Source organism: Strongyloides ratti, assembly GCF_001040885.1.
Source record: "Strongyloides ratti genome assembly S_ratti_ED321, chromosome : X".
In the NCBI taxonomy this organism is placed as follows: domain Eukaryota; kingdom Metazoa; phylum Nematoda; class Chromadorea; order Rhabditida; family Strongyloididae; genus Strongyloides; species Strongyloides ratti.
The window spans coordinates 3444867-3459780 of NC_037309.1; the positions used below are offsets into that span (position 1 = coordinate 3444867).

The 14914-nt window shown below is 19.7% G+C and overlaps 3 protein-coding genes across 3 annotated transcripts; 2 read left to right on the top strand and 1 right to left on the bottom strand.

Moving 5' to 3' along the window:
• Positions 1-6195: 6195 nt before the first annotated feature.
• On the top strand, positions 6196-9004 carry SRAE_X000072600 (Hypothetical protein; the record flags this gene model as incomplete). Its single annotated transcript, XM_024645104.1, has 5 exons — positions 6196-6264; positions 6310-6978; positions 7039-7422; positions 7478-7877; positions 7938-9004. The coding sequence occupies 5 exons, from the start codon at positions 6196-6198 to the stop codon at positions 9002-9004; spliced, it is 2589 nt and encodes an 862-aa protein (XP_024510596.1).
• A 1830-nt stretch (positions 9005-10834) lies between these two features.
• SRAE_X000072700 (Insulin-like domain-containing protein) lies at positions 10835-11272 on the bottom strand (the record flags this gene model as incomplete). Its single annotated transcript, XM_024645105.1, has 2 exons — positions 10835-10947; positions 11035-11272. 2 exons carry the CDS (start codon positions 11270-11272, stop codon positions 10835-10837), a joined length of 351 nt encoding a protein of 116 aa, XP_024510597.1.
• Positions 11273-12542: 1270 nt separating this feature from the next.
• On the top strand, positions 12543-14670 carry SRAE_X000072800 (Na+ channel, amiloride-sensitive family-containing protein; the record flags this gene model as incomplete). Its single annotated transcript, XM_024645106.1, has 7 exons — positions 12543-12743; positions 12845-13067; positions 13119-13287; positions 13400-13581; positions 13652-13761; positions 13835-14166; positions 14379-14670. The coding sequence occupies 7 exons, from the start codon at positions 12543-12545 to the stop codon at positions 14668-14670; spliced, it is 1509 nt and encodes a 502-aa protein (XP_024510598.1).
• Between the last annotated feature and the right edge of the window lie 244 nt (positions 14671-14914).

Here is a 14914-nt window from a genome sequence, read left to right on the forward strand (position 1 = left end):
ATATTTTATATTGTTATTTATAAGTATAGAATATTTGAGGAGATTATAAAAACAACTGTAATATATTAATGCATTTAAGCTTGTGTGTAATTAAGTATTTCTTCTTTTTAACAACAAATTATTTGTATTTTAATCATTAAATATAATGACATTAAATTTTTATTATTATTTTATTTAAAATAACAGGTTACCTGTTTTTAATAAAGCTCAAACTCTTTTTTATAAATGAATAATATTTTATTTAAAAAAATTCTATTTTCAATGGATGTTGATAAAAAAAAAATTTTTATATAATCATTTATAATTAATTGGGTAATTATATCTTATAATTAAACTAGAAAAATAAACAAGAAGTATTATATTTAAGAACTTATATTTTTATACTAAATTATTTATATTGTTAAATGTCGAATAATTTTTAACATGTTTTAAGTGCTTTTTTAATAAAGACGTGTTAATAAAAATATACAACATTAAAAAAAAACTAATTAATTTTTTATTATTAAATTTTTTTAAAAATATTTAAAATATAAATATATATATGGATAATTATTTTTATTTATTATTATAATTTTATAAGTTATAAAAAAAAGATAAAAAAAAAATATATATATAATAAGAAGATTAATATAAAATTCTTTTTATAATAAATATTTTTGTTATTACAAAATACCATAATTTTTTTTTATCTAATTTTATTTTTTGAATTTTTACTTTAACAGTTTATTTCATGCACTATTTACTGATTTTTTTTATTACTACAAAAGTTTAAGATTATATTTAAATATAACAGTAATCTATTTAAATTTGATATATTTAAGAAATTATTTTCTTTGATTGTAAACATATATTTTAATTACTATTGTTAAAATAATAATTATTCTAACTTTTATTTAATAATATAAAACTGTTTAAATATAATGTTCATAAAACTTATTATTAAAAGAATGTTCAAATCAAAAATTTTTTATAAAATTTTTTTTTTATTATAAAAACAATAACTATTCTTAATTAAAGACTTTTTATTACTATTATTAGGATTAAACAAGGATAAAATAAAACGTTGATTAGTGAAGAATAAATATAATATTTAAACAATGATACTTTATATTTATTTAATATTAATTTGCCTTTTTACAATTATATTAGGGTGTAAGAGTATCTGAATATAAAAAATATTATCGGTACATCCTATTATGAAGAAATATTATAAAGATTTTTCTATTTATGTTAAATAATATCATTTATTTAAAGTTGTGTTATTATATCTAGATATATAATTTATTCTATTTTTAAATTGTAACTCTCATTAACAAGTATACTAATTTTCATCATTATTTCTAAACGTATAAATAATTTTTTAAGACAATAAAGACTAAGTGTTGTCATATTTATTCTTATCGATAGAAACAATTCTTTAATCACGTTTTCAATATAATTTTCTTTTCTTCTCATTTATTCTAAGCTTACCCGACCACAGTCATTATTGAAAGTAAATAAAAAGAAATATAGAGAGTTAAATTTTATCTTATTTATTTATATTTATAAATTTATGTACCCATTTGAAACAAGAATTTTCTTCTCATCATTTTTTTATTATTATTTTTTTTTTTTTTGAAAAATATTATTTTTAGTGTTTTAAAAATAACATTTTTTAGGAAATAAAAAAAAAAATTGTATTTGATTTATTCTTTAGTTGAGTATATATATTTTTTATATATTTATATAAGTATATTGTAAAAATAAAAAAAAATATTACATTTATTGATGAAATGAACACTAAATAAATGAAAAATTTTTTTCTTTTTTAAAATTTTATTATCAATTGATAATTTACCTTTCTCAATTAATATTATATACCTTGTATCATTATTTTTAATTTATGTTTTATTCATGAATGTTGAAAGTTTTAAAGTTCTAGATAACATTATACAACTAAATTATAACAAAGTATACATAAAGAATGTAAATTTTTATTAAATAATTTATATTTATATAATGGTAAATGTTAGTATTCATATTTTTTACATCCCATTAAAAGTCATCAATTGTAATCACACTTTTAACATTTATTCATTATAAATGGGTATTATATTACTTGTACTTTTGAGTCTTTGTTATTTGTGTTTTTATATATTTTATTAATTTTTATTATATAATCAAATTAATTATATAATCATTTATATTTCTTTGTTTAAATATTATAACATTATAAAAAAGATATTGTCTATTTTATTAATGACAAAGGAGCTAAGTTTTATATCTTAAATATTTATAAATTAAAAATAATACTTTAATTTGTGTATTTAGTTAAACAAAGTATGTATTATCTTTTGTGAAATATAATACAATAATAATGATAAAAGTTTTATTTTTCATTAATAAAATTACCTTATTATAAAAGTTTAATATTTATTAAATCATCTTAATAAACATTTATAAAGTATAAAAAGTATTAATCATGATAAAAATAATTCTCCTTATATTTAATATTTTTATTTCAATCTTTATTTTTTAATTTTTAAACCTTATCCTTTTTTAAAATACAGTTGAGTAAATTATATTTTAAAAATATATACTAAAATATGTATATACTTATGTAAAAATGTCTATTTTTTTAGAGTATTTTGTTAATTTAATGAAATATAAAAATATTTTATAATTATGACTGAAAGTTTATCATTATTTTAATGTAAAACATTCATGATTCCGAATAATAATATAAGAGTATATATATATATATATAAATGATATGAATTATGCAAAGAGTTAACCCTTTATAATAGTGTACAGTTAAAATGTTATATATATATACACATTAAATATCTTTTTTCATTAAATTGTACCAAGTGAGATAAAATACATCAAATCATTTACTTTTTAGTTATTCTAATATTTTTTTTTATAATATTCTATGTATAATTTTATTTTTTTTCATTAAAAAGATGTATTAAAAAATTAATTGAATTTTAAATGTTTCTAATAATCTATTCTTTTATCTCATTATACATTTATATAAAATGTTTATCATTTATAAAAAAGTTTTTTATTTTTTATTTTTTTTTTCTTATAATTTCTATTTCCACAATGCTGTTCATTATTTTATAATAAAAAAAAAAACTTATTTAGAATTTTCTCTATAAAAGTAGTACAACATCTGAAAATTTATATTAAATTCTTATACATAAACAAATATAATTTTTATGCAAATAATCCATTTGAAAAATAATAAAATAAAAAAACCTTTAAATAATAAGTTTATTTCTGCTATAAATTAAATATATTTTTTTGTCATTCATTTATTCGATACTTTCAAAAAGTAACGATATACTACTTCATTCTATTTATTTTAATCATCCTCATAGATGTAATATTAGATTAGCACAGTTAAGTGATATTTCTTTACACTTTACCGAATTTACTAACATTTTTAAGATAGAAATAATATTCATTTTCTTTTTTTAGGCATACTAAACTATATATGTTTCTATATATGTTTCTATAAATGTTTCTTTAAATGTTTCTATAAATGTTTTTAATATAATTTTTTTTTTTAAAAAAAATATTTATTTTTATAAATATATTTTTTTATTCTAAAGATAAAACGGGAATAAAAATTTGTTATTAATGACGTCATATTATAATAAGCCAATTGTATTTCTTTACCATTTTTAAATTCTATCTTTTATTATATATTAAAAATTAAAAAAAAAAACCAAATGTATGCTTATAATAAATAGTTTATTCATTAGATAAATATTTTTTTATCTGTTAAATAGAATTTATTTATGAGACTATATATGTACGTATATAACATTTAACAAATAATAGTTTATAAAAAAATAATAATAATAATTAACAATAGTTAATTTCATTTTACTTAACGATTTATTCCTAAATTTGTTTTTTCTATAATCTCTTTTGCATATATTTCACACAATCGAAAGAAAAGTAGTATGAATCATTGGTTTTTTGACATCCAACTCTCACATGATTTGTCTAGTGAAATATAAAATGTACAATAATTTATATTTCTAAAAATTATTTTATTTTTTTTTGTATATTATTATTTTTTTCTTATAATTAATAAATTAATAATATAAATATTATCATTAGATATATTGTAATAGTTTAATTAAAATTTTATTATAATATAATTTAATTTTTTTAAAATACGTAGTATTGCTAACTAAATTGACTTTTATAGTATTATACAAATCATATTTATTGAATGGATGTGCAAAAAATTGTGATACTTATTTGTTCATATAAATACATTTAAATTTTCATCAAACAACACATCGTCTAATTTATTTTTCAATATAATTATTAATAATATAATATAGCAATTTTTGAAGCACTTTCTTGGGCTAAAAATTCTTCTTTTTTTATATATATATGTATATGTTTTTATTACTACTGTTAAGTATGTATATATGTATATAAATATATACTTTGTGAAACAAAAATATTCTCCTTACATATATTTTTATTTTCATGTGATATAAAAATGGAAGACTAAATATTTTGTCATTTTAAAACATTTTAAATGATAAATTTGTAATATATTTTTAATTTTTGAAAGAAATATAGTTGATATAAAATTCTCATAGATAATATATATAATTAAAGATATTTATCATTTTAGTTTATTTTTTTCACATTAAAGTAAAAATTTTTTTTTTTCTATTTTTATAAAGTTTACTTTTTTTTAACAATAAAGTGCAATTATTTTAATAATACAAACATTTAAACTTATTAAATATATTATTTCTTCATTTGTAAAAATATTTGTTTCTCTATCATACCCACTTTAAATGTATTGTTTTTGATATATAAAATGTATACATAACATAATATATTATTATATATTTAAAAAAAAATAATGCTTTAAAAATTTATCTATATGTTCATTTGTACCCAGTAGCGCTTCACTAAATATAACAATATCTTTCGAACAGAGCTAATCTTAAATTTCCTTCTTTGCCAGTCCCCTCAATCCATATAATGAAAGATAGCCAGATTTAAAATAACTGCATTATTTTTTCTTTTTTTTTTTTTTTTGGTAAAAAATATTGCGAATTAATTCGCTGTAATTTTAAATACCAGGCAAACAATAATTTCAATAAGGGGACATCATTGCTCATTTATTTCTAGATATTGTCGCACTCTTTCACTATTTATTACACCAAAAAATGTTATTTTTGTTCTCCTTTAAACGTCAGCGTTAACGCAAAACAAAATTTTTAATATTTGTTCCCTACTTTTCGATATATTCCATCTCTGTTAACTCTAACTTAGCTTCTTATAAAATACGGATGCTATTGCTCCTACTTTATCATATGCTGTTGTTTGTAAAAACATGTACAAACCTCCCAAATTTTAAAGTGTTGCAATGTGAGAAATAATCAAAATTTACAATGGTTATGTTAATATTTATTTGATACAAATAATTATAATAATTTATGCTTTTTAAGTAGATTTAATTTTTTTTTTTTAATTTTATTTTTACCACTTATAAATATTTATTATAAAATATTTACTTTAAATATATCCTTCTTAAATTTACTGTTATTCATATCACATTTTTATTATAATATAAATAGTAGCTTTTATAAGATGACCTTATTATATAAATATATATATATATATATATTATTACTAACTGATCTTGTCCTTCGTTTAGCATTGATAATACAATTTGTATATACATATTTTACAATCATAAATATAAAGTATAATATTTTATCATAAAGTACTTTGAAATTGGATTTAAGATTATAAAAAAATAATTTTTTTTTGTCTACTATTGTTTTTTTTTTCTATTTCTATAACATTAATATTATAAAAATCATATTTTATAAAAATTTCGGCTAAACGTTATTTTTTTTACCATAATTACTGTTAAATAAATTCCATTGAATTTCACGTAACTGTCAGCTGAGAAAATAAAAATAAATTTAGTTTAATTGATTTTTAAAGGATATGATGACAGATATAAAAATATATACTATTATTTTGTGGAACAATAATTTTTAATCAATCGTTTTCATTTTTTTTTATTATTATTATATTATATTTATATACGTATATTAAATATAAAAAAATTATTATTAATATTTTTTTTAGGAAAGATTTGCTTTTTGCAATAAGTTTTTTTCTTAATCTCTTGATTTTTATCAATTTTTTAAAAAAATGTGGAACAGCGGAAGCAATTCCGATCAACCAAACACAGGAAACGGTTTTAATGCCGGAAGTTTCTCTGTAAGCAAATGTCATTCATTATAATTGCATGTTAAAATTATTTAGAATCTCAATCAAAAATCTTCTCCATGGAATCAGGGAGTCATTGGTTCTCAGAATGAATCTTTGCCTTTGCAAACAACAAATTCTAAATTTAATGGATCTGGATGGATGAAACAAAATATGGATCAAGGTCAACAATTAAATACTGATTTTCAAAAAACACAATCTGGTACTACTCAAAGAAACGGTTCTCTTCCTTCTCAAAACACTTGGAATATGGCTATAAATAATAATTGGACTAAAACTTCTACAATTGGTTCTTATGCTGATCATGTCAAGAAAAATATTGCCACTGGAAATCCTAATACTCCTTTTAATCATAGAGTAGGACAAATGCAAAGACTTGATATGAATCCTTCCCTTTATGATCCTTCACCATCATGGAATGCTGGAAAAGTTAATCAAGATTCACCATGGGATGGAATACACGTAAATGAAAATGCTTCAAATACTTGGAATCAAAATACTGGTAACGTTGAATACGGAAGATCAAATGCTACAAAAAATCAACAATCTATGATGGGTCATTGGAATAAAAATGCCACAAACAATAATAAAAATAATTCAGAACCAAGTCCAGATATGGTATGGCAAAATCCACATTCAGAGGAATACAAAAAAAATATTCCAGATAATGGAACTAATTTATGGGGAAAACCTGATGATTTCTTGGTAATTTAAATGTCATTTTCTTTTATTAATCATATTTTTTTTTTTTTAAAATATTTTTAGCATATCAAAAATTGGGTTATCAAAACAGGTGATCCTTTCTTTGAACAACAAAATGTTGATTCATATTGTATTGAAGATTGGAGTAAAGTTGAGTTTAAGGGTATTAAGGACGGGGTCATTGGTTCTCATTTTTATAAAAAAGTTCCTGAAGAAGAAGTAACAGTAGAATCTGATAAAACTAAAAAAGAATTAACAATTGCTAATGATTGGAGTGAGGAAACTAATGAATCTTTACAACAAAATAGAAATAATTCAAATAATAAATCAAATATTTCACCTGTTTTTGGTAAAAATGATACGAAATTAATCAATTCAGAAGCCACTCTTGAAGCTCAATTTAATGATTTAAATACAGGTAACGAAGTTAATATAAAATCTGGAAATGTATGTTTAATTGACTACTATAAATTTCTTATATAAAAATAAAATAATATTATAGACGGGACAAGGGCAAACTGGAGGGCTTCAAATTGAAACTAAGAATAATAATCGCGTTTCACAAATAAATCCAAATAATCAATCTCCTAACGATATAAATAACGATAAATCAAATAATTCACCATCATCTCTTAGTAAATCTCGTCTGTACCAATGGAAAAATGGAACTGCTGTGAAAGGTGATTTTGATTCTGTTGGTTCCACAAAAGGTAGTAATGGATTGGGTATTGATAATAATAACAAGCAAATCTTGAATCAACAACTTTTCGAATTTCTTCCATCTGAAGCATCTCAATTACCTTTTGATCTTAATAATACATTCCCAAATTCAGTTAATAATTTTACTGGTTTTGGCAATTTCATGAATAACGTTGACATGAGCAACGCATTTGCAAATCAATGTAAGTTTAAATAAAAAAATTTCTTATTTAATATTAAAAATAAAAAAAAAATTTTTTTAGTTGCAGGACCTAGTGGTATTCCATGTGTCCCAAATGTTCCTTCCAATCAAATGCATTCTCAACGTATTCCAAGAGAAGTTTCTCAAAATAATCTTTTCCAACCAAGAAATGAGAATCAAAGTCAAGTTAAAGAGAATCAACATTCAGAAATTATGCAAAGAATCCAATTTGCAACTGCTTACGCTCAAGCAAATAAACTTAGAGATCCACATCAAATTTTTTCAATGATTTTTTCAAATAAAGAAAATTCAACTATTTGGAATATGATTGTAGGAAGGCTTTACATGTCAGTGGAATTTTATCATATTTTTAATACAAATTGTCAAATGAATCTTTGGCCAATATTTCAAAGATTACATATTTGTCCACTTTGGATTGCTGTCCAACATATCGAAGTTCCAGAATTACAAATAAAAACTATCATTAAAAATTGGGGTGAAATTTTATATTTTCCAGTAAAAATTCCACATTTTACAGTATTTAAAGTCACTTCCCCATTAGTACATTCTCTTAGATCATTTAGAAGTGAAATGATAAATAGATATCCAACTACTTCACTCTCTTTGCTTAATGATGACGGCATGAAAGTTGTTGTTGATATTCTTTCGCAAAAAAGAACTTCTTATATAACGGATCCGCAAAGTGCTCTTGTCCAAATACCAATACAAATACCACAACAAATGCAACAAAATCTTCTTCAATCATCATATTCTGATTTTATGGGTATGATGAATCCAATTAATACAGGTAATCCATTACAAAATATGAATGAACCAATTAACTTTTCTAATATGCCGTGGTCAACATCTGATTGTTCTCAAGAAGGAAATCAATGGTCTTCTTCTTCATCATCATTATTTAATAGAAATTCATTTTGGAATCAAAATATTCCCCAATGGCAGGGTAACGATAATAATAGTAATATGTCATGGTCGATTTCTGATAATACTCAAAATACTTCTTCTTGGAATACAAATATGGGTGGTTTTGGATCAATCCATAATGAAGGTTCGCAATCATCTTTTAACAACACATTTAATTCGGGAAATTCAAATCACCCATTTTGAATCTTTTGATGGAAGTTATTGTATTTTTTTTTTGTTTCAATTTGTACTTAAATCAAGTGATTCATGCATTTTATAATTTTATACTCAAAATATTTTCACAATCATTAGTTAATGCTTATATTTACCAAACACTTCCATGTTGAAATATGATGTGTTTAAATATATTTTATCACATTATTGTCAATTAAAAAAAGACAACAATATTGGTATGAATGTAATAGTTCAAAACAATATTATTTACAAAAATCATTTATAATAGTAGCATAATATATTATCTACTGTATTTTTATTTAACTCTTAAAGCGTTAATTATCATATGTACTTTTTTCTATTCAAACATATTTAAGTTACTCTTTTATTTTAATTAATTTTGAAGCATTAATTATTATTCAATGACGTTAACTTATCAGAATATATGCAGGGAAGTTTTGCAACATTGACAAATTTCATTTCTTTAAATATTTAAATGAAATTATTTTTACAATGAATTGGTAAATTGTCCCAAATTATTAAAAAAAAAAATTCTGGAAGGTGTCTTTACTAAAATTCAATTTACAATATTTGAATTAAGAAAAAACAAACAAAAAAACATTGATTCAGTTGACGTTAATTTATTACTTTTACTTCAATTTATTTAAAACAAATACCTACATTTTAATCAAATTTAATATGTGTCTCTTGGAGCTTTTTTTAACTTCAAATAATAGTAAAAAACATTTATAGTAATCTGGTTTTGAAAAAAATAAATAAAATGAAAAAAAAACAAAAAAAAATAACAATTAGTTTATTTTAATTTAAAAAAACATTCTAATTTTTTTTAACATTGCCCTTCTACTATTATGTCGTAAGGATATTTTATATAATTGTAATTTGTGCCTAAACAAATTTATAATTTTTTTTTACAATTCAATTAAAAATCACCATCCTTTGTTTCAAAATGGTTTGACAAATATTCATTTGGAATTGTATGTCAAATTATGCTATTTAACACCTAAATGAATAGTAAAATGTATTTATGTGTCCGGTTTTACGATACCACAACATTATACAAACTATTATTAATACTTTTTACATGAAAAGAAGAAAATAAAAATACTAGAATATTGGGAATTCAAAATGTAGATGAGAGCATTATTTTATGATTGAACTAACTTTTGAGTGCCTGAAGATTTGGTATCAAATATTGTGTACACTTCCATAATTTATATTTTACTTTTTTATAATTTTTTTGTAATATGCTTATATTGTAATATTCTTTTTATAATCATAACAAAAAAAAAAGAAAAAAAAATATGTTTTATTTTTTAACGATAATATAAATTTTTTTCAACTACTAACAATATTACAGTAATAAAATGCTTCATAATATAATGCTATTTCTTATAAACTATTTTATATGGTAATTAATAATAAATTAATATAATGTTGTATTTTATTTTATTTTTTTGGATACTTTAAAAGAATAATTAGAATAATTTAAAACTTTAATTAAAAAAAAATTTTTTAATAGTAGAATTTTTTTTTTGTTGACTATTAAAATTTGATTTTTAAATTTTATGGATGTTATTTACATGAATAATTCACAAGAAAATGTCTAACATAGTTTTTATTTATTTTTAAGGTAAAAAAAATAATAGGGGTTTCAATGTGTGTGTATGTATGCATTTTTGTCTGATATAAGATATCCAAAAAAAGGAAACATTTTTAAAAACATTTAATTAAAAATTTGCCATAAATTTTTTATTTTTTTAATTGGTATAATACTTTGTGTAAATTTGGGCCACAAAAATAATTGATGGAAAGTTTGTGGAATTGTTATTCATGATTCTTTTAGAAACAATAACTGTTTAAATCTTTTGGTGTACAACCATACAAACAACAATATTTCATAAGTTCATTTAATGATAACGCCCTCTGCATATAACGTTTATGCGTTGAATTTTCTAAAAATAAAGTTAAATTATTATGTTAAAAAAAAACTAATTATAATTTGTTAAAATTTAAGAAATAATTTAATATTATTAACATACTTTTTTGATTATCATTATAAATTTTACCATAAATGTCTTTATCAGTCTGTTGACTTCTTTTTTTCATTAGATTACATGATAATTGCCAAGCTACAGCAAAACTTTCTCCACCAGGTGGGCACATTTTTATCTGTCCAATATTCCTATATCTTCCTTCAGCATAATAAAAAGAAAATATAAAGATAATAAGTATAGAAGAAAGTGTGGTTAACTGGAAAACAGTACGACCACGATTCATGATAAAAAATTTCTGGAATAAAAAAATTATTATAAAAAAACAGATTCAAAAATTTATTATAAATAAACAATTTTTTTTTTTAAAATAAATTGAAAAGAAAGTAATTTTTAAATAAATTCTAACGTCATGGTAGTTTAAAATGATAAAAACATTGATATCGTCATAATTAAATTAAAAAGAGAGGGATAGTAAATAGAGTCTTTTGTACGAGAATAAAAAAGGAAATAGATAGTAGAATATGTTAAGAAAATCAAAGATGCATAACATTTTACTAACTATCTACAATTATCTGTTCTTTATTTAAAAAAAAAAAACTTTAAAAGACATAAATTAGGATATTAGATAAAAATTATATAGCTTGGTAAATTGTACTAAATATATGATAGTGATTATCTAAAATTTAAATCAAATAGGGTAATAAAACTAAATATACTTCAAATAATATTACTAAATGATTTCATATAAATAAGATGTTTTTTTTTAAAAAATATATTTTTGTTTCTTTATATTAATAAGTATATTTTAATAAAATTTTGATATTGATAAATTTATTATTTTTATAACATAATTTAATTAAAAAATTTCAATAAAAATTATGTTATAGAAAGGAAAAACATTAATTTTGTAGTGGATTATTTTTAATTTTACAACTAACCAATAAAAATAAAAACAATGTAAAAATTATTTTTATTACTATTTTAATATTGTAAATATAATAAAAAAAAAATTAATTATAAGCCATTTTCTACATATAAAAATTAAAAAAAATAAATTTAATTTAGGTAAAAAAAATATTAAAAATATATTTTGTAATGGTTATTAATTTATTTTAATTAACAATACTAATATTATTTATTCATACCTTTTCTATTGTTATTATTAAAATTATTTTTAATATTTTTAAAAAGTTTGTACTATTTTTAAAATATTTTCTTTATATAAATAATAAAAATTTATCATTAAAATAGAAAAGATACCTATTTGTTATAATCTTTTAAACTATGTAATTTTCTTACTTTCTGATAAGGATTAAAAATTAATAGAAGTAGTATAATAAAATAAAAATACTTAGAAGTAACTGCTTATCAATTTACATTTTTGATAAAGTATAACTAGAGATATTCTTCATACATAACATTACTATTTAAATTTCCTCTACTTAATTAAACTACTTTCTCTCTTTTAATTATTTTAAAAATTTAATTACAAGAAAGGTTAAAAAAAATTCGTCATTTTTCAAATAAAATAACAAAATTTTATTTATTGGATCATGGATAAATCAAATATTAATGAAGTGATACATGATAATGATGATAATAATAATAATAAAGATTATTTAATTAATAAGGTAAAAAATTCAAAAAATGATATTACAGAAAAATGTAAAGAAATGATAGGAGAAAAAATAATTCTTCATGTACATGATGATGAAAGTAAAGAATTTACATCATTAACTACATATCATGGTATGGTAAGTTTTTCATTAAAAAATAAATATAAAATAAATGTTTTTATATATATATAATAATTATTTTTTTTATAAAAAAATTACAATAAATAATTTTTTTTTAGGTGAGAATATATAACTCTGCAACATGGCCATCATTAATTTTCTGGTGTTTAGTTGTTTTAATATGTGTTACACTTTTTATGATACATTCAGGAATGTTATTATCATATTATGCTTCACGTCCAACATTTATTCAAGAAAAATTATGGAATAGAGCTCATGTTGATGTTAAACCTACTATAACTGTTTGTAAAAAATATTTTCAAGATCCTATTAAAGTTAAAAGTAGGTTATAATTTTTCTATTTTCTTTTGGTACAATAAAATATAATTATAGAATATAATATTTCTAAAAATAATCAACTATTCTTATATGACATTGTACATCATGATAGTTTATTAGAAAGAAAAGAAGAAGAATATGATAATTGGATAGAATTTGAAAAAAATTTTACAAATAATATGGGTAGTAATTTTAGTTTAACAAAGTATCTCTTAGATACAAGGTAATTATAATTAAATTATTTTTTATATAATAAAAATAAAATTATTTTTAACTTTTTTTTTAAAAAAAATATACATATATAATATATATTTATCTGTATATTTTTTTTTTAGTTATCAATGTGAAGATTTATTTTCTGGTGCTTGGATTGGTTCAAAATATAATGAAAATATATGTGCTAATAAAAGTAAAAAAATTATAACTGATGATGGTGTTTGTTGGGAGTTAAATAACATAAATGGTGAAAGTAGTAAAAGATTAATTTCTTTTAATGTCAATATGCACTCAAATAAAGGTAAAAAAAAAAATTATTTTTTAATATATATAAAAATTTTAAAAAAATAAAAAGTATATAACAATTTTAGATGAAATAATTATACAAGTTCATCGTGAAGGAATTCCCTCTAACGTTCCAGCAAAAGGACTTCGACTTTCTGTAGGTAGAAGAATGATTATATCTTTAATTGTAAAAAATGTAAGGAAATAATTTTGAAATTAAATGAATGTAATAAAATGGTAATTTTGAAACTAACTAGAAAATATTTTAGCAAACATTTTTAAATTCTAATAATTGGGGTAATTGCCGAGAAAATGACTTAAATGATAGACATTCTTTATCATCAAAAAAATTCACAGATATGGAAGGATGTATAAAAAATTGTAAAAGAAAACAATATATAGAGAAGTGCAATTGTGTTCCATTATCATACATCATGGATAATGATGAAATAAATGAATGTAATGTTAAAGAAATGATAAGTTGTATTAGGATAATGGAGACAGGAAATCACTTAAAAAATTGTTTTTGTCCTATTGAATGTAGAAGAATTATATATGATTATACTGCTGTTTCGTACACTAAACTTCCAAATAATATGTTGTAAGTTATGTGTATATCATAAATTAAATTTTATTTAAAGAATAATTTATTAATATATTCTTTAAATTGTTTTTAATTTTTTTTTTGTTAAAAGTTTTATTTTTAATAGTTAAAAAAAAATATTTATTTTTTTGAAAAACAAAAAAAAAGAAATATATATATATATATATGTAACTAATAATAGTTTATGAAAATGAAAAAAATTTTTTTAGAAACTTTGCATCAATTGAAATTAATTGGGAAAATTGGTTAACAACAGAAAATATACAAACTAAAAGAATAACAGCTGTAGATTTATTATCATATGTTGCTGGATCAATGGGTTTATTTTTAGGAATGAGTTGTGTAACATTATTAGAAATTTTCATGTTTCTATTTAAATCTGTTTGGGGAACAATTAATAATGCAAGATATAAATATTATTATAATAATTTATTAGAACAAACATTAGAAAAATCTTTAGAAAATTTTGAAGTCGAAAAAAATTTACAAGAAAATTGTTGAAATACAAATTTGTCTATATAATTAAATATACTTTATCTTTTTTTTTTTTAAAATTATTAAATATAAACAGTTTTAAAAACAAATAAACAGAGATATATTTGTATATAAAAGAATAAAATATTGCTTTTAAATTAAAAAAAAAATCTTTTTTACATGGAGATATAGTATTTCCTATAAGTATAAAAACATAATTAAAAATTTATTATAATTGAATTAAATAGAATGGTATGTAGTAATAAACAAT